At 44.0% G+C, this 24090-nt stretch overlaps 2 protein-coding genes across 3 annotated transcripts in view; one reads left to right on the top strand and one right to left on the bottom strand.

Moving 5' to 3' along the window:
* LOC132390996 (X-ray radiation resistance-associated protein 1-like) overlaps positions 1 to 20520 on the top strand; it is a 46230-nt gene extending 25710 nt beyond the window's left edge. The window contains exons 8-11 of one of the 2 annotated variants that reach the window (XM_059963586.1): positions 1495 to 1610; positions 4273 to 4378; positions 13110 to 13253; positions 14221 to 20520. In XM_059963586.1, coding sequence (XP_059819569.1) covers positions 1495 to 1610; positions 4273 to 4378; positions 13110 to 13253; positions 14221 to 14426 — 572 coding nt within the window. In that variant the 3' untranslated portion in view covers positions 14427 to 20520. The remainder of the gene's footprint in view (positions 1 to 1494; positions 1611 to 4272; positions 4379 to 13109; positions 13254 to 14220) is intronic. The other variant, XM_059963587.1, reaches the window with a different exon arrangement.
* The window catches only part of rnf169 (ring finger protein 169), a 52359-nt gene continuing 46537 nt past the window's right edge, over positions 18269 to 24090 (bottom strand). The window contains exon 6 of the mRNA XM_059963588.1: positions 18269 to 23626. Coding sequence (XP_059819571.1) covers positions 22577 to 23626 — 1050 coding nt within the window. The 3' untranslated portion in view covers positions 18269 to 22576. The remainder of the gene's footprint in view (positions 23627 to 24090) is intronic.

Raw genomic sequence — 24090 nt, 5'->3', positions numbered from 1 at the left:
CAGATACATAGACTCGTGAGGATAGGTTCAGTGAGCTAGGGCTTTTCTCTTTGAGTGAAGGAGGTTGATGGGGTCTTTTAAGAGACTATTGGATAGGTACATGGATGGGGAAGTCTAGTAATTTCTAAGGTAGGGACATGGTTCGACACAATTTTGTGGGCTGAAGGGTCTGTATTGTGCTGTAGGTTTTCTATATTTCTATGAAAGGTGACTTGATGGAGGTGTACAAGATCATAGAGGCATAGATAGAGTGGACAATCTTATTTTCCCCAGAGTGGAAATGGCTAATAGGAGGGGGCATAATTTAAGGTGCTTGGAGGAATTTATGGGGTGGGCATCAGTAGTAGTTTTTTACACACACGAGTGGTGGGTGAATGGAATGCGCTGCCAGGGGTGGTGGTAGAAGCAGATACATTAAGGGAATTTAAGAGGCATGGATGATAGAAAAATCGAGGTGTATGTGGGAGGGAAGGGTTAAATTGATCTTGGAGTAAGTTAAAGTGTCGGCACAACATCTTGGGCTGAAGGGCCTGTACTCTACTCCCCTACAAGTCTGCATTGGAAGATGAGGCTCCAGGTGGAAGCAGATTAAAGGGTTTGAGGAAGGTTCTGATGTTGATGTGCAATAACAGTGTGGTTAACTTGGGCTAGAAACCAGATAACTCTAGCACTGATCTCTGAAAAGTGAGTTCAAATCCCACTATGTAAAGACTCCTTTGTCCATGCGAACCTGCGGCAGGGTGCTACATTCCCAAGCAGAGGAACGTATCCATCTCATTTTTACAACTTCCTTACTGCCAGAAACAACATAGGGGATGGCACAGTAGTTAGAGCATTGCTTTACAACTGGAGAGCTCACTGATCAGGATTCAATGGCCACTGTTGTCCGTAGGGGGTTTGTATGTATTCCTAATGTACTGCTTCTGCAAAACGACAAATTTCACGACACACACTGGTGATATTAAACCTCATTCAGATCTGATAATGCTGGCAGAAGATAAACACGAGATTCTGCAGATGCTGGAAATCCAGAGCAACACACACAAAATGCTGGAGGAACTCAGCAGGTCATGCAGCAGCTAGGGAGAGGAACAAACAGTTGATGTTTCAGGCTGTGTTTGGCTTGCTGAGTTCCTTCACCATTTTGTGTGTTGAACAGAGTTAGCTCTTTATGACTCCTCAGATCTGAAATGACCTGGTGCATTTCTTTCTTCACAGATGCTGCTCAACTTATTGAGAGTTCCCAATATTTTGTGACTTTTATTTCAGGCTTCCAGTAGGTTTTGCTTTACAGTTGTGGATTGAAGGTTCATGGCTACGTATGCATTTCAGTCAGTGGAACAGGGCTGTAGTTGGTGGTGGAGGGATTCTCTGGGACTATTCAGAACAGATTGAACATGCCATGTTCCAGAGCAGCTTTTGGATTTCAGCTGAATCACTGTTCCCAGCTCTGCATGTGTTTCAATCTTCCTGATTCCATCTTTAACCCTCCAGGGATTCAACAGAATGTCCAGCAGCTGGAATGGTACCTCCGGAAACTGCAGCCGTACCCGGACCCCTTTGGCCATGTGAACCTCCAGCAGAGGTGCTACATTCCCAAGCAGAGGAAGGTATCCGTCTAATTTTATAACTTCCTTACTGCCAGAAACCATATGGGGGCAGCAGAGTAGTGTAGTGGTTAGCGCAGCATTTAAAACAGGAGTGGTCACTGATCAGGGTTCAATGCCCACCATTGTCTGTAAGAAATCTGTATGTTCTCCCTGTGACTGCATGGGGTTCCTTTCACATTATACAAACATGTACTGTTAATATTAGTAAGTTGTGAGCATGCTATGTTAGTGCCGGAAGTGTGGCAACATTTGCAGGCTGCCCAGCACATTTCGCTAATTTGATTTGATACAAATGATGCATTTCACTGCTTGTTTTGATGCACATGTGACAAAGAAAGCTAATCTTTATGGAACATTGAACAGTGCAGCCCACAGTGTAGTGCCAAACTTTTAACCTATTGCAAGATCAGTCTAATCCTTCCTTCTCATAAGACCCTCCATGAACACTTAGAAATTGCAGACTAAGACCCCATTGTGTTTATATCAGGCAAGGAAGGAGCTAGATGGTCACCTTCATTCTGGTCCTTTCCCATCCCTACAGACAAGAGCTGTCCCTAATCATTGGGGTGAACACCTCATCCCTCAGTCCCACATCCGGTGAAATCCATTAGCCCTGTGGAGCCCAGCTGCCTGTGCCTGCCTCCCACTGTGCAGAGAGCTGCATACAGGGAGAAGCCTTTAGTCCAGCCCCATGCTAGTGACTCAGAGAAGTCAATAGCACCTCCTACATCAATCCAACCCTACATATCATCAACTGCTCTCCTAAGGCCCCAGAATGAACTTCACTTTTTGTTATTCTGTGGAACAGAATCTTCTGACCCAACGAGCTGTGCCACCCGACCACCTGCCAATTTATCCCTAACCTAATCATGGGACAGTTTTACAGTGACCAATGAACCTACTAAACAGTACGTCTTTGGACTGTGGGAGGAAACTGGAGCTCCAGGAGGAAACACACGCACTCACAGGGAAGACATAAAAACTCCTTATAGAGGATGCCGGAATTGAACTCCAACTTCCTGAGCTATTATAGTGTAACAATAACCGCTCTGCTCCTGTGGCGCCCCTCTGAAACTGAACCTACATTTCAACTCCTCAGGAGGTACCAAACCTCCTAATGGCCAAGGGACAGTGCTCCAAATGTGATGCAAAATATCACAATGTGGTTTTATGGACAACACGAGGGGGCGTAATTTTAAGGTAATTGGAGGGAAGTATGGGGGATATCAGAGGTAGGTTTTTTACAGAGAGTTTTGGATGCATGGAGCGCTCTGCTAAGGGCGATTGAGGCAGATCCATTTAAAAGACTCTTAGGTTGGTACATGGACGATATAAAAATAGAAAGCTATGTGAGAGGGAAGGGGGAGAAAGAGAGGGGGGGGGAAGGGAGAAAGAGAGAGGGGGGGAAGGGAGAGGGGGGGAGAGAGAGAGGGGGAGACAGAGAGAGCACATCAAATGACCCCGCTACCTCTTTCAAATCTCATCCCTGCTATGTACAATCCAAGATTAAAAGATTGGCACAACATTGTGGGCTGAAGGGCCTGTACACTAATACACTGTTCTACATTCCATGAAACAGATCAGGATCAGACAAACAATAATGAAATAATGACCAGATAACGCATTTCAGTGAATAAATGAATGCTGAAGGATACACATTTGGCCCCGAAAACTGTTTATGTTCAGTGAATCATCAGAGATTGTTGTTGCCTACATGGGAGAGAAAGCCAAGTCTTGGTGAAACATCTCAGAGGCAGGGATTGAACTGAAGTGATGTCAGCCTGTAAATCCTGGGGTTTAGAAGAATGAGATGAAGCCAGCGAATCGGCATCTCTGGTTTGCAGTTTGAAAGTTTTTATTATTTATATTAGAATATGGATAGTCATGGTCTTTTGGGGATCCCAAAACTAGAGGGCAGAGATTTAACTGTAAAAAGTTTGTACCTGTTCCCTGTGACCAAGTGGGATGCTCCAGTTTCCTCACACCATCCAAAAACATACCATTTTGTAAGGAAATTGTCCTGTGATTAGGCTAAGGTTAAATTGGGGGAGTGTTGGGGGGTGTAACTCAATGGACCAGAAAGGCCTGTTTGGTTCTGCACTGTATCTCTAAATAATTAAGAAAAAGAGACATGGAACAACACAGCACAGTACAGACCATGATGTTGTGCTGCCCCTTTAAACTATTATAAGGTTAACCTAACCCTCTGCTCCCACATAACCCTCTATATTTCATTCATCCCTGTGCCAATCGAAGAGATTCTTAAATGTCCTCCTAATCTATCTGCCTACAACCACCAATGCCAGGGCGTTCCTTGCACCCACCACTCTCTATGTAAAGAATTTACCTCTGACATCCCCCGCTATATTTTCTTCCATGCACTATAAGTTTATGCCTCTTATACTAGTTACTTACACCCTGGGAAAAAGTCTCCTGCTGTTCACTGTATGCCTCATTATCTTATACACATTTATCAAGTCACCTTCTCATCCTCCTTCACTTCACAGAGAAAAGCCCCTAACTCACTCAATGTACCCCCATAATACATGCTCTCCAATCCAGGCTGCATCCTAGTAAATCTCTTCTGCTTCCTAGAACTGAACACAATACTCCATAGAACGGTAGTAATTATGCAAGATATTTATTGTTTTCTTTTGTGCAGGTCCAGAAGCTTCCAGAATCTACGTCCCACAAAAGCAAAGCCGATAAAATGGAGGAAATCCTAAAGAGGATGAAGGAGCAGAGAGCCATGATGGTCGTTCCATTAGGTAACTCACTCAATGTTGTTTCCATCGACCTTGTCATCCTAGAGAACCATTCAACAGAATCAGACTTAGTATCACTGACGTATGTTTTACGATGGCAGTACAGGACAAGACTTAAAAATTACTAAACGTCACGAAAATGAGTAGTGCAAAAGGGAATAATGAATTAGTGATCTTGGGTTCATGGACTGTTCAGTAATCAGATGGCAGAGGGTCTGTTGTTATTTGTCATCTGTATCAAACATCTGGTTAATAATGTGGTTAACTGGATCAGCAAGATTGGGGGACAGCAAGGAAGACTATCAGAGCTTGCAGTGGGATCTGAACCAGCTGGAAAAATGGGCTGAAAAATAGAATTTAATGCAGACAAGTGCGAGGTGTAGCACTTTTGAGAGGGCAAGCCAGGGTAGGTGTCACACAGTGAACGGTAGGACACTGAGAACTGTGGTAGAACAGAGAGATCCGCCAATACAGGTCCATAATTCCTTGAAAGTAGTATCACAGGTAGATAGGGCTTGTAAAGGAAGCTTTTGGTACATTGGCTCTCATAACACCCCAACTCCTATATTCAATATATTGATTTATGTTGAAATTGTATAGGATGTTGGTGAGGCTTAATTTTGGAGTATTGTGTGCCTACCAACAGGAAAAATGTAAATAAGATTGAAACAGTGCAGAGAAAATTTACAAGGATGTTTATGGGACTGGTGAGCCTGTGTTACAGGGAAAAGTTGAATTGGTTAAGACTTTATTCCCTAGAAAGTAGAAGATTAAGGGGAGATTTGATAGAGGTACACAAAATTACGAGGGGTATAAATAGGGTAAATGCAAGCAGGCTTTTTCAGCTGAGGTTGGGTGAGACTAGAACTAAAGGTCATGGGTTGAGGGTGAAAGGTGAAACGTTTAAGGGGAATATGAGGAGAAACTTCCTTTACTCAGGGTGGTGTGAGTATGGAACAAGCTACCAGCAAAAGTGGTAGATGTAGGGTGGTGATGAAAATTTAGATAGGTACACGGATGGTAGGGATATGGATGGCTGTGGTCTGGGTGCAGATCAATGGAACCAGGCATATTAATGGTTTCTGTGTTGTAGTTTTCTATGACTCTAAGCTGTTCCTGAATCATTTAGTTGTGTCTTCAGACACCTGGACCTCCTCCCCGGTGGTAAAACTAAGAGGGTATGTCCTGGATGGCCTTTGGTCCCTTCATCCCATTATAGACCATTGCAGAAGGAAACTGCCTCATGAGTGACTCCAGTTGAAGGGCAAATCCCAAGTCGTTTACTCCCTGAATTTTCACAGATCTCAGGAAATATTTCATATTTTGCTTTTGTTTTATAATCCTGCTCAAGATCTCAGATCTTATTTTGTCAATCTCTTATATTTAAACAATTTTCCTCAAAATTGTCATGTCAGCTTTTTTTTAAAACTACGCTCCTAAACAGTGGAACTCGATAACTAAAACTATAATGGATGCAGACTCAACTGACACTTTTAAATGCCAGCTCAGAAACTTATTTATTTAACTTTGCTTTCAATGAACATCATTTTATCTTATATCATTAGAAGTTTGAAGAGATTTGGTATGTCACCAAAGATGCCAGAAAATTTCTACAGAAATTTTAACTGGATACATCACTGTCTGTAATGGAGGGACCACTGCATAGGATCGGACAAAGCTGCAGAAAGTTGTAAACTCAACCAGCTCCATTATGGGCACTAGCCACCCCAGCACTGAGGACATTTCCAAAAGCTGATGCCTCAAAAAGCCAGCATCCATCATTAAGGACTCTCCACTTTCCAGGACATGTCTTCTTATCATTACTACCATCAGGGAGGCGGCACAGGAGCCTGAAGACACACACTCAACATTTCAGATACAGCTTTTCCCCTCTGCCATGAGATGTCTGAATGGAGAATGAACCCATGTACACTACCTCACTATTTTTTGCACATTTATCTAATTTGATTTTTTGCAGCATTTATTTGTAATTGTAATTTATAGATTTTATTATAAGTCTATAAGACATAGGAGCAGAATTAGGCCACCTGGCCCATCGAATCAGCTCCGCCATTCAATCATGGCTGATCCTTTTTTAAAAAAATGTCCTCTTTAACCCCAGTTCCTGGCCTTCTCCCCATAACCTTTGATGTAATGTCCAATCAAAAACCTGTCAGTCTCTGCTTTAAATATGACCTGACCTCCACAGCTGAATGTGGCAACAAATTCCACAAATTCACCAACCTTTGGCTAAAGAAATTTCTCCGCATTTGTTTTGAAAGGGCGCCCGTCTATTCTGAGGCTGTGTCCTCTTGTTCTTGACTCTTCTACCATGGGAAACATCTTTTTCACGTCTACTCTGTCTAGGCCTTTCAACATTCGAAAGGTTTCAATGAGATCCCATTCTTCTGAATTCCAGCGAGTACAGGCCCAGAGCCATCAAACATTCCTTATATGATAACCCTTTCAATTCTGGAATCACCCTGGTGAACTTCCTCTGGACCCTCTCCAAAGCCAGCATGCTTTCTAAGATGAAGGGCCCAAAACTTTTCACAATACTCAAGGTGAGACCTCACCAGTGTCTTATAAAGCCTCAGCATCACATCCCTGCTCTTGTATTCTAGACCTCTTGAAACGAATGCTAATATGGCATTTGTCTTCCTCACCACTGACTCGACCTGCAAGTTAACCTTCAGGGTGTTATGCACAAGGTCTCCCAAATTCCTCTGCACCTCAGATTCCTGGATTTTCTCCCCGTTTAGAATATAGTCCACACATTTATTTCTACTACCAAACTGCATGACCATGCATTTTCCAACATTGTATTTCATTTGTCACTTTCTTGCTTATTCTCCTAATCTGTCTGTCGTTCTGCATCCTACCCATTTCCTCAACACTATCTGCCACCCCTCTGCCAATTTTCGTATCATCTGCAAACAGCCATCTATTCCATCATCTAAATCATTACAGCATGAAAAGAAGTGGTCCCAACACTGACCCCTGCAGAACACCACTAGTCACTGGCAGCCAACCAGAACAGGATTCTTTTAGTCCCACTCGCTGTCCCCTACCAATCAGCCAATGTTCTAACCATGTTAGTAATTTTCCTGTAATACCATGGGCTCTTAACTTGGTAAGCAGCCTCATGTGTGGCACCTTTTCAAAGGCCTTCTGAAGGTCTAAATATACAACATCGACTGCATCCCCTTTATCTATCCTACTTGTAATCTCCTCAAAGAATTCCAACAGGTTCATCAGGCAGGATTTTCCCTGAAGGAAACTATGCTGACTTTATACTATCTTGTCCTGTGTCACCAAGTACTCCATCACCTCATCCTTAACAATTGACTCTAACATCTTCCCAACCACTGAGGTCAGGCTAACTGGTCTATAATTTCCTTTCTGCTGCCTTCCTCCTTTCTTAAAGAGTGGAGTGACATTTGCAATTTTCCAGTCTTCAGGCATCATTCCAGAGCCGAATGATTTTTGAAAGATCATCTTTAATGCCACCACAATCTCTAACGCTACCTCTTTCAGAACCCTAGGATGCAGTTCATCTGGTCCAGGTGACTTATGTACCCTTAGGTCTTCCAGATTTTGGAGCCCTTCTCTCTTATAACAGTAACTACACCCACTTCTCTTCCTTCACGCACATACAACATCAGGCGTACTGCTAGTATCTTCCACAGTGAAGACTGATGCAAAATACTCATTTAGTTCATCAGCCATCTCCTTGTCCTGTTATTATTTCTCCTGCCTCATTTCCAGCAGTCATCTATATCCACTCTCATTTCTCTTTTATTATAAACATACTTGAAAAAACTTTTATTATCCACTTTGGTATTATTTGCTAGCTTGCTTTCATTTCATCTTTTCCTTTCTAATGATTTTTTTAGTTGCTCTGTGTAGGTTTTTCAAAGCTTCTCAATCCTCTATGTTCCCACTAATTTTTGCTTTGTTGTATGCCCTTTTTCTTTTACAATAGCTTTGACTTCCCTTGTCAGCCACAGTTGTACTATTTTACCATTTGAGTATTTCTTCATTTTTGGAATACACACGTCCTGCACCTTCCTCATTTTCCCCAGAAACACATGCCATTGCTGCTCTGCTGACATCCCTGCCAGCAGCTCCTTCCAATTTACTTTAGCCAACACTCTCATACCACTGTAATTTCCCTTACTCCATTGAAATACTGCTACATCAGACTTTACTTTCTCCCTATCCTATTACTTTCTCCCTTTCCTATTGGAAAAGGTACAGAGGAGATTTACCAGGATGCTGCCTGGTTTAGAGAGTATGGATTATGATCAGAGATTAAGGGAGCTAGGGCTTTACTCTTTGCAGAGAAGGAGGATGAGAGGAGACATGTTAGAGGTGTACAAGATATTAAGAGGAATAGACAGAGTGGACAGTCAGTGCCTCTTCCCCAGGGCACCACTGCTCAGTACAAGAGGACATGGCTTTAAGGTAAGGGGAGGGAAGTTCAAGGGGGATATTAGAGGAAGGTTTTTCACTCAGAGAGTGGTTGGTGCGTGAAATGCACTGCCTGAGTCAGTGGTGGAGGCAGATACACTGGTGAAGTTTAAGAGACTACTAGACAGGTATATGGAGGAATTTAAGGTGGAGGGTTATATGGGAGGCAGGGTTTGAGGGTCAGCACAACATTGTGGGCCGAAGGGCCTGTATTGTGCTGTACTATTCTATCTTCTATCAAATTTCAAGTTGAACAATCACCTTTGGTTCATTACATAACACCCAATCCAGTATAGCTGATCCCCTACTAGGCTCAACAACAAACTGCTCTTAGGCATTCAACAATCTCACTCTCTTGAGATCCATTACCAACCTGATTTTCCCAATTGACCTGCATGTTAAAATCTCCCATGACTGTCATAACATTGCCCTTTTGACTCGCCTTTTCTATTTCCTATTATAACCTGCGGTCCACCTACCAGCCACTGTTGGGCGGCCTGTATATAACTGCTATCAATGTTCTTTTACCTTTGCAGTTTCTCAGCTCAACCCACAAGGATTTAACATCTTCTGATCCTATGTCACATCTTTCTACTGATTTGATGCCATTCTTTAACTAGTAGAGCCATGCTACCCCCTCTGCCTACCTTCCTAACCCTCCGATATAACGTCTTGTAATAACCTTGGACATTCAGCTCAGAACTACAACCATCCTACAGCCACGATTCAGTGATGGCTACAACACCATACCTGGCAATCTGTAAAATTGCAACAAGATCATCCACCTTATTTCTTATACTCCGTGCATTTAGATACAACACCTTGAGTACTGTATTTGCTATCCTTTCTGATTTTGCACCCCTAATGATTTGATACTCAGCTGTTGGCTGCAATTAAGTCCCATCAGCTGCCTGCCCTTCCTGACAATCTGACTGCACGCTATCTTTACTTTTTACCAGCCGTCCTTTCCTGAGTCCTATTATGATGTTTTGCAAAGTACTGCTACTGCTAAACCACAAATTTCACAGGGTATACCAGTGATATTAAACCTGATTCTGATTCTGAGTTTACAGCATCCATTGCTTGCCAGGCTTCCTATGATGATTTTTACTCAGTTCCATCCTTATCCTCTGAATTCATTTCATGGTGAAACTTTTCCATTTTGTATGTGCATGATTCTTCTCACGTTTACCCAGTCTGTAGGGGTAAATATCTTTCACTTAGAAAGCAGTGTTTAGCCCCAATAACCAAATGGGTTCTTGCAAAATACAAATCATAAAACTGATCAAGATCCAGATTTAAAGTGTTAGGGTGGTACAGGCCAAAGATCCTGTAGCAGAACCCCATTCACTTCAACAATGACAGTCTTGGAAAGACTGCTCTGGTACCAAGCTCAAGGACTGCTTTCTATCCTGCTGCTACAAGACTGTTGTCCATCCTCTAAGGACACTCACCACCCCAGGACATGCCCTCTTCTCATTGTTAACATCGAGGAGACGTACAGGAGCTTGAAGACACACTATGTTTTAGGAGCAACTCCTTTCCCTCCACCATCAGATATCTGAATGGTCCATGAACACTGCTTCACTATTCCTCTTTTAGGAAACATAGAAAACCTACAGCACAATACCAGCTCCTTGGCCCACAAAGCTGTGCCGAACATGTCCTTACCTTAGAATTACCTAGGCTTACCCATAGCCCTCTATTTTTCTAAGCTCCATGTATTCATCCAGGAGACTCCTGGAAGACCCTGTTGTTTCCGCCTCCACCACAATCACCGGCAGCCCATTTCACACATTCACCATTCTCTGTGAAAAAAAAAATTATCCCTGACATCTCCTCTGAACCTACTTCCAAGCACCTTAAAACTGTGCCCTCTTGTGCTAGCCATTTCATCCCTGGGAAAAAGCCTCTGACTGTCCACACAATCAATGCTTCTCATTATCTTGTACACCTCTATCAGGTCACCTCTAATCTTCTGTTGCTCCAAGGAGAAAAGGCTGAGTTCACTCAGCCTATTCTCATAAGGCATGCTCCCCAATCCAGGCAACATTCTTGTAAATCTCCTCTGTACACTTTCTATGGTTTCCACATCCTTCCTGTAGTGAGGCGACCAGAATTGAGTCCAGTACTCCAAGTGGGGTCTGACCAGGGTCCTATATAGCTGCAACATTACCTCTCAACTCCTAAATTCAATCCCATGATTGATGAAGGCCAATACATCATATGCCTTCTTAACCAGAGTCAACCTGTGCAGCAGCTTTGAGTGTCCTATGAATTTGGACCCCAAGATCCCTCTGATCCTCCACACCACCAAGAGTCTTGCCATTAATGTTATATTCTGCCATCATATTTAACCTACCAAAATGAACCACCTCACACTTATCTGGATTGAACTCCATCTGCCACTTCTCAGCCCAGTTTTGCATCCTATCATTGTCTTGCTTTAACCTCTGACAGCCCTCCACACTATCCACAACACCCCCAACCTTTGTATCATCGGTAAATTTACTAACCCATCCCTCTACTTCCTCATCCAGGTCATTTATCAAAATCACAAAGATTAGGGGTCCCAGAACAGATCACTGAGGCAAACCACTGGTCACCGGCCTCCATGCAGAATATGACCTGTCTACAACCACTCTTTGCCTTCTGTGGGCAAGCCAGTTCTGGATCCACAAAGCAATGTCCCCTTGGATCCCATGCCTCCTTACTTTCTCAATAAGCCTTGCATGGGGTACCTTATCAAATGCCTTGCTAAAATCCATATACACTACATCTACGGCTCTATCTTCATCAATGTGTTTAGTCACATCCTCAAAAACTTCAATCAGGCTCATAAGGCATGACCTGCCCTTAACAAAGCCATGCTGACTATTCCTGATCATATTATGCCTCTCCAAATGTTCATAAATCCTGCCTTTCAGGATTTTCTCCATCAACTTACCAGCCACTGAATTAAGACTCACTGGTCTATAATTTCCTGGGCTATCCCCACTCCCTTTCTTGAATAAGGGAACCATGTCCGCAACCCTCCAATCCTCCGGAACCTCTCCTGTCCTCATTGATGATGCAAAGATCATTGCAAGAGGCTAAGCAATCTCCTCGCTTGCTTCCCACAGTAGCCTGGGGTACATCCCATCTGGTCCCGGTGACTTATCCAACTTGATGCTTTCCAAAGCTCCAGCGCATTCTCTTTCTTAATACCTATATGCTCAAGCTTTACAGTCTGCTGTAAGTCATCCCTACAATCACCAAGATCCTTTCCCGTAGTGAATACTGAAGCAAAGTATTCATTAAGTACCTCTGCCATCTCCTCCAGTTGCATACACACTTTTCCACTATTCACTTAATCATAGCTTGTAGTGACTTTTTTTTATCTGGCACTGTACTCCTAGCACAAAACAACACATTTCAACTGAGCACTGGGTGTTCAATCACCTGGAAGGATCTGTAACTAAATATACTCCGGTAAAACCTAAATTCAACACCCCAGTTCCCAAAATGCAGGCACACACAAACCTGTTTTCCATGCCTTTCTAACTAATCCTTATAATCTGGGGCTTCTAACACCCAGGTTCAATCGTGGCCTGTAAACCATTCCTTAAGTACTGCCAGCTGCTCCTCTGAGCTGGCCATGGCACAAGAAGATTATCTGGTCTTTACAGAGACTGGAATTTCTCTGCAGTAGGTCTGCTGGGTTAATCTGAGAGTGGGAATTAGAAGTTACTGAGATACTTGAGAGGGAGTGCAGAGTGTCTGAGGAAACGCAACTGACAGACAATGCTGTTTCTCCCTTCACACTGCTCAACATTGGACAGCACGTTAGCGGGCTGGTTAGCCTAACACTATTATGGTGCTAGCAACCCGGGTTCAATTCCTACTGCTCTCTGTAAGGACTTCGTATGTTTCCCCCATGACTCCTCCCACATTCCAAAGAATGTTAGTAGCTTCATTGGTCACATGGGTGTAATTGGACAGAGTGGGCTCAATGGAATGGATCTTTAAATTAAAATAAATCCTGAGTATTAATTATTTCAGACATCCAGAAGCTACAGAATTTTATCTTTTATAGATCCTTTTAATTGTTGGTGGGGGGGGGGTGAGGGGGTGGAAGGAACAGGAACACAAGATAATCAATGGCAAATCCTGTAAGAAACTCGGAATGCAAAATTGGCCTTACCGAGGAGAATAGGGGCAGGAGTAGCCGTTCACTATAATCAACTCCAGGCTTCATCTTGTCACTTTCTGGTTCCCACAGGCCCTCAATTCCCTAACCTTTCAATAACTTACCTGAAAGTTCAAGTCCAGAGATTGAAAGGTCGAGACTGCAAGTCTGGGCAGGGGACTGGAGGTTGGAGGTCTAACATCTGGAGGCCCAGAGATGACCTGTCCTGGAGCGAAGGTCTGCCTCTATGTATTGGGCGGGGAGGGAAAGAGGTTTGTTTTGCTGCTGCTTGTGTTGTTCCGCAGAGCATTCTGGACATGCTATGTTAACAAAATAACACATTTCATGTTTCAACATACACATAAATAATTCTGAATCTGAAACCTCAACCAATGATCCAATCTCAACAACTCTCTAGGTTGAGAATTCCAGAGATTGACCAAACTTTGTCCTCAATGTTAAATCACTGCCTCCTAACAGTGTAACCATGTTCCTTTATTTGGGACTCTCCCAGCAGTGGAAACATCTCATTGTCTACCCTGCAGGATGGGTTCTTCATTTACAGTTCTCCTTCGGCTTTGTGAATTTTTTGTCCTTGCCCCTTGCTTCAAATATCATAAGTTCCTTCTCATGTTGGTGAACCACTTTTAACTTTTCTCCTTACCTGCATTTCCCCAAGAACAGTCCTAACTCACCCTTTATCGAAGGGCCTTATAGAACATTGTCATAGAGTACTACATCACAGAAATTGGCCCTTTGGCCCACCTAGTTCATGCCAAACTATTAATCTGCCTCATCCCATTGACCTGCATCTGGACCATAGCACTCCATAACCCTCCCATCCATGTATTTATCCAAAATTCACTTAAATGTTGAAATCGAACCCACATCCACCACTTCCACTGATAGCTCGTCCACTCTCACCACCCTCTGAATGAAGAGAATCCCTTTAAACATTTCACCTTTGACCCATTAGCTCTAGTTCTAATATCATCCGGCCTCAGTGGAAAGGTCTACTTGCACTTATCCTGTCTATACCTCTACCAAATCTCCCCTCATTTTTGTATGCTCCAGGGAATAAAGTCCTAACCTATTCAACCTTTCCCTATAACTGAAGTCTTCTCACTCCAACTATCCCAGTAAATCCATGCACAGACTAGGATTATTTATGCCACTAACTGGGAAACTTTGCCATTCCACACAGCTCATGTCCTGCGGGGTAAGGGTGTCACCAGGCAGGAGTACGATGAGGCCGTGGCTCTACTGAGGGACCTACAGCTGAAGTACGTGGAGCTGCGTGGGCGACTGGCGGCCAATGTGAACAGGCTGTATGAGCAGTGCAAAGACCTCAGGAGTGAGCGACCAGAACAGGACACGCTGAGTGCCAGCTCTAGTAGGATGGATTTCTGAAGGGCTATATTAATGGTTCCTACCATCTGTCCTTCCCAGACCCTCCGCTACCAACTGATTGCTTTTATAATCCATAAATGTGTGAAGACAAACACATTTCTTTAAACTCCAGTTACTTGAGAAATTGATTTCATTCTCCCTGGAGGTCCCATACTAACTGGAGTACAAGCAACCAAACTGCTGATGTGGAGAAGATTCATGGAAAGAAAGCTTAATGACAAACTTAATTTGGCTTCAGTTTTCTAATTTCCTTTTTCATAGTTCTGCTGTGTTTTAGGGCAATTTTCAATGAGCAAGCTAAACTCGGGATTGGTTTCAGGGAGATTATGTTTATCAGATTCTTATGCTTTTAATCCAAGGTTCGCATTGGATGTGTTACAACACTTGCGGGCCGCCCGAAGCACATCCTCAGACTGTGTTGGTTATTAACACAAACAACATATTTCACTGTAATTTTGATCTAAATATCACAAATAAAACTAATCTTTAAGAATATTTAATCTTTAAGGCATTGCTGGGAATGCTACCTTGTGGACAAAATGATAAACTTAGCTCACTTCAGCCTTTGGATTATGGAATAGATGGCTTTGTGGCTAAGTTTGCTGATGATACAAAGATAGGTGGAGGGGCCAGTAGAGCTGAGGAAACAAGTCTGCAGAGAGACTTGGATAGATTGGGAGAATGGACAAAGAAGTGGCAAATGAAATACAATGTCAGAAAGTGTACGGTCATGCACTTTGGTAAAAGAAATAAATGGGCAGACTATTATATAAATGGAGACAGAATTCAAAGTTCTAAGATGCAGTGGGACTTGGGAGTCCTCGTGCAGGATACCTTGAAGGTTAACCTCCAGTGGTGAAGAAGGTGAATGCAATGTTGGCATTCATTTCTAGAGGATTAGAGTATAGGAGCAGGAATGTGATGTTGAGGCTCTATAAGGCACTGGTAAGACCTCACTTGGAGTACTGTGCGCAGTTATGGGCTCCTAATTTAAGAAAGGATGTGCTGACATTGGAGAGGGTTCAAAGAAGATTCACTCGAATGATTCCGGGAATGAGAGTTAACATATGAGGAACATTTGACTGCTCTTGGACTGTACTCCTTGGAGTTTAGAAGAATGAGGGGGGACCTCATAGAAACATTTTGAATGTCGAAAGGCATGGACAGAGTGGATGTGGCAAAGTTGTTTCCCATGGCGAGGGAGTCTAGTATGAGAGGGTATGACTTAAGTATCGAAGGGCACCCATTCAGAACAGAGATGCAAAGAAATTTTTTTAGCCAGAGGGTGGTGAATCTGGAATTAGTTGTTACAGGTGGCAGTGGAGGTCAAGTCGTTGGGTGTATTTAAGGCAGAGATTGATAAGTATCTGAGTAGCCAGGGCATCAAAGGTTATGCTGAGAAGGCAGGGGAATGGGACTAAATGGGAGAATGGATCAGCTCATCATAAAATGGCAGAGCAGACTCAATGCGCCGAATGGCTGACTTCTGCTTCTTTGTCTTATGGTCTTATTTAAAGTGCAGGTGGTTGAGTTCTTGATTAACTAAGGTATTAAAGGTTACAGGTAGAAGGCTGGAGAATGGAGTTGAGAGGGAAAATAAATCAGTCATAATGGAATGGCCTAATTCTGCCCCCATATCTTATGGTCACTGTGCAGCAGCTAAACAGGGCTGGGCTGACTCTCCGGATCTTAGTTAGTAATAACAACAACTTGTTTACTTATAGAGCACCTTTCATATATATGATGTAGTACAAAGTGCTTTACAATGGGATAAAGTGCAAACATGAAATTAAAAGACAAATTTATGTTAGTTAAAAGCAAGGTTGAAAGGTTTTGAGCTGGTGTTTAAAAGTGTCAATTGAGTCTGTATCCCTTAGTTTTAGGTACTAAATTCCACAATTTAGGAGTGTAGTTCAAAAAAGCTGACCTGCCAATTGTATTTTGAGGGAGATTGTTTAAATTTAAGGGACCCATAAAGAAGATGTGCAAGCTCGAGCAGGATTATAAACGAAAATGATTCTATGATACTCCAGTACCAGGCTATTAGGAACTTTAAAAACAGACGTGATGCAGATACTATATTAACACAACACGTGAGCAATGTGCAATTCTGAGGCAGTGCAGATGGGGGATGTTCCCACTCATATTGCTAAACTCCAACAACAGCACCACCACCCATTCCCCGGTTCCCCTACTGGTAGCTGTGCCTCCAGACCTTCTTACATTTCTCAAGCACTTGTCAGAACTCAGAACTTGATTTTAAAAAACTTCCAAGACTTTTAAAGTGCAGTTACTTTATGTAGGCAATGCAATAGTCCTTCACAGCAGAATAATAGAGGTGTACAAGGTGATAAGAGGCATCGATCAAGTGGACATCCAGAGACCTTTTTTCAGCGCAGAAATGGCTAATTCAAGAAGGCATCATTTTAAGGTGATAGAAGGAAAGTGCGTTGGGGGGGGGGGGGAGTGGATGTTAAAGGTAGGTTTTTTTTTTACACAGAGTGGTGGATGTGTGGAATATGCTGCTAAGGATGATGGTAGAGGAAGATACATTAGGGACATTTAAGAAACTCTGAGATAGGCCAATGGATGATAGAAACATAGCTTATGTGGGAGGGAAGGGTTAGATTTATCTTGGAGTAGGTTAAATATTGAAGGAGCGACTCTGTTCTATGTTACAGGGAACTGCCTAAGAATAGAACAGTTGGGGCTACCTCCAGAAAACAATGCAAGTTCTAATAAAGATTCAATTAATCAAAATTGGGGGTTAAAAAGGATTCTCAGCAGGAGCTCCCTAATCACTTGAAAACAGATTCCATTTGGTACATTTAGTAACTCATTCCAAAGATACGTACTGCTTGGAATTTGAGACAAATTATGAACTTCTGACTGGGTGAGGGAGCGCTACCCACTTCATCTTCAAAGTGCCTATGCCAATTCCAGTCCAGATTTTGCCATTCATATCACTCAAATAGTGGTGATAAAATTGTGATGTTAAAATAATCAGTCGAAGCATTGGAGAACGGAAAAAGAAGTGGCAGGAATAGACAATTTTCTAAATGGGCAGAAAATGCAAAAACCAGAGGTGCAAAGGTTCTGCTCCTATGCCTATGGTCAAACACCTATACAGTAATGGGGGTTTAGAAGAATGGGGGGGGGGGGATCTCATTGAAACCTATCGAATATTGAAAGGTCTAGATAGAGAGGATGTTTCGTGTAGTGGGGAGTCTAGGACCAGAGGGCACAGCCTCAGAATACAAGGGCATCCCTTTACAACAGAGATAAGGAGGAATTTCTTAAAAGAGTGGTGAATCTGTGTAATTCATTGCTACAGAAGGCTGTGGACGCCAAATCATTGGGTATGTTTAAAATGGAGAATGATAGGTTCTTGATTAGTCCAGGTGTCAAAGATAACAGGTAAAAGGCAGGAGATTGGGGTTGAAAGGGATAATAAATCAGTCATGATAGAACGGAAGAGCAGACTTGATGTACCTGAATGGCCTAATTCTACCTCTGTGTCTTATGGACTGCATCCAGGACCCAGGATCACTGTGATTCTAGCTGGTGGACTGGAGTAGTGTTTCAAGCACTACTCTCTGGCCATCTTGTAATTGTGCACCAAAATGTCAGTTTATCATACACTGGAAAAGTTCTGTTACAACAGAGCCACCATGATCTTGTGTTGTAATTACTTGCCAAGGACACACTCTTTGTCCATCTGGGTATTACTGTAGCGCTGTCTGACAGTTAACCTCCAGGCATCACTACATCAACCCAGACACAGAATGGGAAGTGAGGGTAGAGGTCTCATTTGTTATCATAACAACAGGTAAATCAGAAAGTCCAGAACAAAGTATCTCTTTATACACAATACCTTAAACTAACTCAGTTTTGGCAACATATCTTAGCATAAAATTCCATCTGTGCAGTTGTCAGTTCTGTGCCCGAGGTTTTGCTTTCCTGAAAATTCTTACATACTCTATTGCTTAACATTTTTTTACTTAAATCTTTGGCAAATATTTTTCCTTTAAAGAATTAAAATGGGGTTGGAGGATTCAAGTGCTCTACTAGGTTTAGTATAAAGTGAATTAATAAAATATTCTCTGGTTTCATTTGTCCCATACTGCTTTCAGACAAAAAGTCTTAACGTCTTCCCCAATGTTAGAAAAAAATTAGCGCTTCTCCGCAATTTCCAATCCAGTGTAGAAGCCAATACAGGAAACACATAGCTTAAAGTGCCAGAATTTAAATGAAGACCCCACAAGTACCAGGTATAAACAAGAAAACAAAAGATTCTGCAGATGCTAGAAATCTGGAGCAACACACATAAAATGCTGGAGAAACACAGCAGGTCAAGCAGAATCTATGGAGAGAAATAAAGACCTGACATATTGGGCCCCCTTCATTGGGTATCAGTATTGAGGTGCCACTGTAGCATAATGGTTAATGTGATGTTATTACAACTTGGGTCATCAGAGTTCAATTCTAGCGTCCTCTGTAAGCAAGTTTGTATGTTCCTTCCCCTTTGTGTGCAGGCTTACCCCCGGGTGCTCTGGTTTCCTCCCACAGTCCATAACATACTGGTTAGTAGATTAACTGCTCAATGTAAACTGTCCTGTGATTAGTCTAAGGTTAAATCAGTGTGGCTCAAAGGGTCAGAAGGGCCTGTTCCATGCTGTAACTCTAAAGAAAATAAACAAGACGTGTACACCTGAGGCAGTTGAATGCATGACAGAGACAGAAAGTGGTAGTTTTTGCATGGAAAGTTCCATGAAATCTCACTGAAGTAATTAATGTACTAATAATGTTCCTAGCCACCTGCTGATCAACACCCACTACCCCATTATACCAGTCAGCACAGCGGGTGTAAGTGCGGGGGATCTGGGTTCCTCTCCTTTCTTGGCTTCCTGAGGCACTCAGCTCAGTGCTTCCCCTTGTTCTAGGATCAAAGACCGATGGAGCCTGCCACCTAGCGATTAAAGCTGCTGTGTCAGTCTCCCACACCAGAACAGCCTACATTCAGGCTGACCGATCAGCGATGGTGCTGGAATTGATGAAAGAGACGTTCACTTTGCACTGGTCAGCAGAACAATGGAACATCTGTCCCAACAGAGAGAAATGGGCACTACTCTGAAATCCTGTCCGAGCTGGTCCCTGGCACATGGCTTCAGGACTGGTACTGGAAGAGAGGCAAGTATTCTACCTTGCAAAATCATTTGATTATTCCAACCAGTCCACTGTACAAGTCAAGATTCTGAACTGGTCAAGATGGCGAGAACAGGGAGTCTTACAGTCCCCTGCTCATCAGGCATGAGCTGGAATTGAGTACTGGTGAAACTGAAGCAATAAATAAGATGGCACTTAGTACAGCAGGTAGTGCCACTGTCTCTCAGCACCAGAGACTCCAGTTCAGTCCTGACCTCGGGCATCGTCGGTGTGGAGTTTGCACATTCTCTGTATCTGGTATGGAGGGGACACTGCACAGGATCAGAAAAAGCTGCAAAGTTGTAAACTCAGCCAGCTCCATCATAGGTACTTTGCCTCCCCAGCATCAAGGTCATCTTCAAAAGGCAATGCATCAAAAAGGCGGCATCCATCATTAAGGACCCCTATCACCCAGGATATGCCCTCTTCTCATTGCTACCATCAAGGAGGAGGTACAGGAGTTTGAAGGCACACACTCAACCTTTAGGAACAGTTTCTTCCCCCTGAATGGACAATGAATCCATGTTTTTGCTCTTTTTGCACAACTTATTTAATTCAATTTATATATTTCTTTTTTGTAATTTATATTTTTAAATTACATACTGCAATGTACTAGTGCTGCAAAACAACAAATTTCACAATATATGCCAGTAAAATTAAATCTGATTCTGATTGTGTGGGTTTCCCACTGGATGCTTCTGTTTCCTCCCACATTCAATTTGCCCTCATATGAGGGGTACAGTCTGGGGGAAGCTGATGGGAACAGAGGAGAATGAAACAGAATTAGCATAAATGGATGATGATAGTCAGCTGGGCCTAAGGGCCTATCCCCATGCTGATCTACGATTAAAATTGTGATGTCCAAACACAGAGATTATATTGTTGATGGCCCACAATGGAGGATCTCCTCAGGCTCACAGCCTGACACACACTGCATTGCTATACCCAAAGGATTAACCAAGAAGCTCATCTTAAAATCACTTCAGAATAAGGTATCCTGCTGAACCAACTTCTGGTAATAGTACAAATGTTTCTCAGCTGACAAAGTATTAGAGAGCACCTATGAATGAACCATACCAAGCCAAATCCAGTCAGGAATTCCAGAAGAACCTGTGGCAAGTGGATCATTTTAAACAACCTTAAAAATAACTGCTTATAAATCTTCTGTGGATTTCAAAGGGCAGAGATTAAAGGGTGGACAAATTTCACTCTTGTCATTTATCGCACCATGTGGGTTTTTAGTTAACTGTTAGTATGCTTGTAGTTTCAGAGGAGGACAGGCAAAGTGGCCTGGGATCTCCTCAACCCTTAAAGAGAGTAGTATATTTTGGTGGTGAATGGGGTGTCCAGGGAGGTAATAAGCCTGGGGAAGGGAATTGACGTGTCCATTCTGGGGGCAGCTCACTCACCTTTGATCTCCACCAGACACTCAGGTCTCACCTTTGGCTCCAAGTAGCTGTTTGCATGCAACAGTGGCCACATCCTGGTACACCATCCGACAGGTGAGCTAAACCAGGTGAGTGTAGCAGGCGGCCTCATACCCTGGTGAGACTGGGAGGCGCCTGTACTAGCATGCAAGGTCTGCTCTGACAGACTGGGCAGATGAGATCTGTAGTGAGATCCAATGGCCAAGAAGGTGGTTCTGCAATACTTTGTGGAGAACAAAGGGCATGAAAAGACAGAGACGAAAACATGGTTGTCTACTGCAACCAAGAAAGACCCCAGTGGTGATGACTGCTCATATCGCTGTCCCGAAATCCCAAGCTCGAGAGAGTGCAACTGCCCAGTGTAACATCTTTTCCACTTTAAAAACTCTCCCACACAGGTCTCCTGCCATTGTTGGGTACGATGGATAACCAACATATTTGGGTGGGAGTGGGAGAGATAGTGTGGGATAGTGCTGTAGATTTCCCTACAGGAGAGCTCAGATGCCACATGAAGCACCATCTGCATCAGGGGATCTCTTTGAATTCCGGAGCTGATTTGAGATTATTTTGCTATGTACTCCCACTCCCACTCCAATGAGATGCTGCCATCCACTCACACCCATGTAATCAATTCATCAGCTACCCCATACATCTTTGGAATGTGGGAGGAAACTGGAGCACCCAGAGGAAACTCATGTGGTCAAAGGGAGAGCATAAGAACTCCTTACAGACAGCGGTAGGAATTGAACCTATGTCACTGGAGCTGTAATAACATTAGGCTACTGTGTCACCCTTTTAGCCCTGTCAATAGTCATACCATGAAAACAGGCCCCTCAGTCCAACTTGTCGATGCTGACCACAGAATCCTTCCTGCTAGTTGTCTGCGGTTGGCCCATAACCCTCCAAGACCCTCCCCTCCATGAACCTATCCAAGTGCCGCTTAAATCCTACAACTGTACCAACCTTGACCACTTCCTTCGGCAAATCACTACCCTCTGTGTAAAGTTACTTCTCAGGTCTTTTTTTAAGCCTCTCTAATCTTGTACCTGTGCCTGACACCGGAAATGACCTTTCCCAAACATCTGCCAGAACATCACAGCTCTCCATTAACCAACCCCAACGGGAACGGGCTTAGTCAAATCCTCACCAGGTACCGGATGGGACTGGATTCACACACCAACCAGCCTCTCCCTGTTGGAACCCGAGAGAAATATACAATATTTAAAAAGTGAAATTGTTCCCCTCTATAAAAATAAAGTACAGGCAGGGCTGGTACACGATTTGTGAAGTGCTGTTCCTCCACACCACTCCTCCTGGTCGGAGTGTGCACCTCGGCAAGCACTGCCCACTCAACAGCAGAATTCAATTGTCTGGGGCGACGAGCACAATCAATGGATGAGCTCACAGGCAACAGCTTATTAGGAGAGTGTGTGGTGCAGGCTGTATTTTCCTGTAATGACTATACATGGAACAGCGACGGGAAGAGCTGGGGGCACGAGGAGAGCGACACCGCTCCTGCTAGTCGGCGTTGGAGATGACCTTTGTCCGCAGTGGGTAACTGTCCTTACTGCCCTTCCTCCGGTTGACCGTGGTCCGCTCCAGGTCGAACCGGCGCTGCAGTCTCTGAGCCAGTTTCCGATCCTCATCCTGCTGCCGGGCCTGGTCCGAGTCACTGGTCAGTGCCATGCCCACTTTGCCGGCATTCCTTGCCGGGCTCAGCCTTGGCCGTTTGCTGGCCTCCGCTGCCGCGTGCTTGGTCTTGCAGCGACGCTTCCTGCTGTGGTGTGGGCGTGACCGAGAGGATGGGCGGTCTTGCCCGCCGCCACTGGCGTTGGTGACTCCGCCCTTGCAGGCTCTCCGCCCGGGACAAGCAGGGGTCTGGCGGAGAGCCCCGTTCTCCTTTTGTTCTGCACTCTGGTTTTGAAGGGGGCTTGCTCCGGCACTGCCCCCCACTGATTCCCACTCCAGATTCTCCAGCACCGAGTCTGGTACCTCTGCAAAGTCTGAAAAGTCCATGGGCCAGGGCGAGGTTCGTGATTCCAGCTGGCTGAGCCCAGGAGAGGTGCAGGGGTGTGAGGCGGTGGCGGCCTCCACCTCTGGGATGTCACATTCAGGTACCGGCCGGCCAGACCGCTCGTCATCCTCCTCCTCTTCGGAGGTCAGGGTACCCTTGGAAGCAGTCTTCCCCTTGTGCCGGTCCTGGAGGATCTGCCCCCACTTCTCCAGGATCTTGGGGCTCACCTCGTAGGTGGTCACTGCCTTATGTAGATGGTTGTACAGGTTCCGGGGCGTTGATTTAATGATCCTGGGCTTGAGGAGCCTACCGTCGGGTAACTTCTTGGGCGGTGTGCAGGGTGAGCAGATGATGGGCTTGAAGTGGTTGAGCTCCTCTGAAATGCTGTCATTGCTGTCAGGGCTGGTCGACCGGTCCCACTTTACCGCCTCTGATGCCGAGGATTCAGCTGAAAGGCGCTTGTCGATGCTGAGGTTGGGCGCTGAGCTGGGGCGGCTGTTTTCCGAGGAGGACAGGATGTTGAGCGTATTGGTACCATGGGTCTGTGAAGGTCCCTGAAAGAAAAACAGCAAGAGAGGGAGATGTGAGAGGTCATCCACAAATAAGTTCGAAGTCCACTGGAGCACTGCAGAAATAATGGAATAATCTTCCTTCCGTCAACATGGGAAAATAAAAAAGGTAATAGTGATCATTACGTTATAAAGCTGAGATTAGTAACAGAAAAAGAAAAGGATCAATCTGAAGTAGGGCTTTGAAATTTGAATGGAGTCAGTGACAGGTTGATCATTATCAGCTTCGACATCCTGAACACAGAACACAGCACAGTACGGGACCTTCGGCCCACACTTGAACCAACACCACAATCAATCTAACCCTTCCCTTCAACTTCAGTCTAGTGTCATTTGACTCTAAGTGTGTATACTGCCAAACAAGACATTACTCAGACCAAGGTGCACAACAGGATAAGATGTACTCACACATACAGCACATAAAATAATATTACCACTAGTAAATTGAC

This window comes from Hypanus sabinus, chromosome 3, assembly GCF_030144855.1.
Source record: "Hypanus sabinus isolate sHypSab1 chromosome 3, sHypSab1.hap1, whole genome shotgun sequence".
NCBI classification, from domain to species: Eukaryota; Metazoa; Chordata; class Chondrichthyes; order Myliobatiformes; family Dasyatidae; genus Hypanus; species Hypanus sabinus.
The sequence above is the reverse complement of the archived record's forward strand: the minus strand, read 5'-3'. Positions and strand labels throughout refer to the sequence as shown.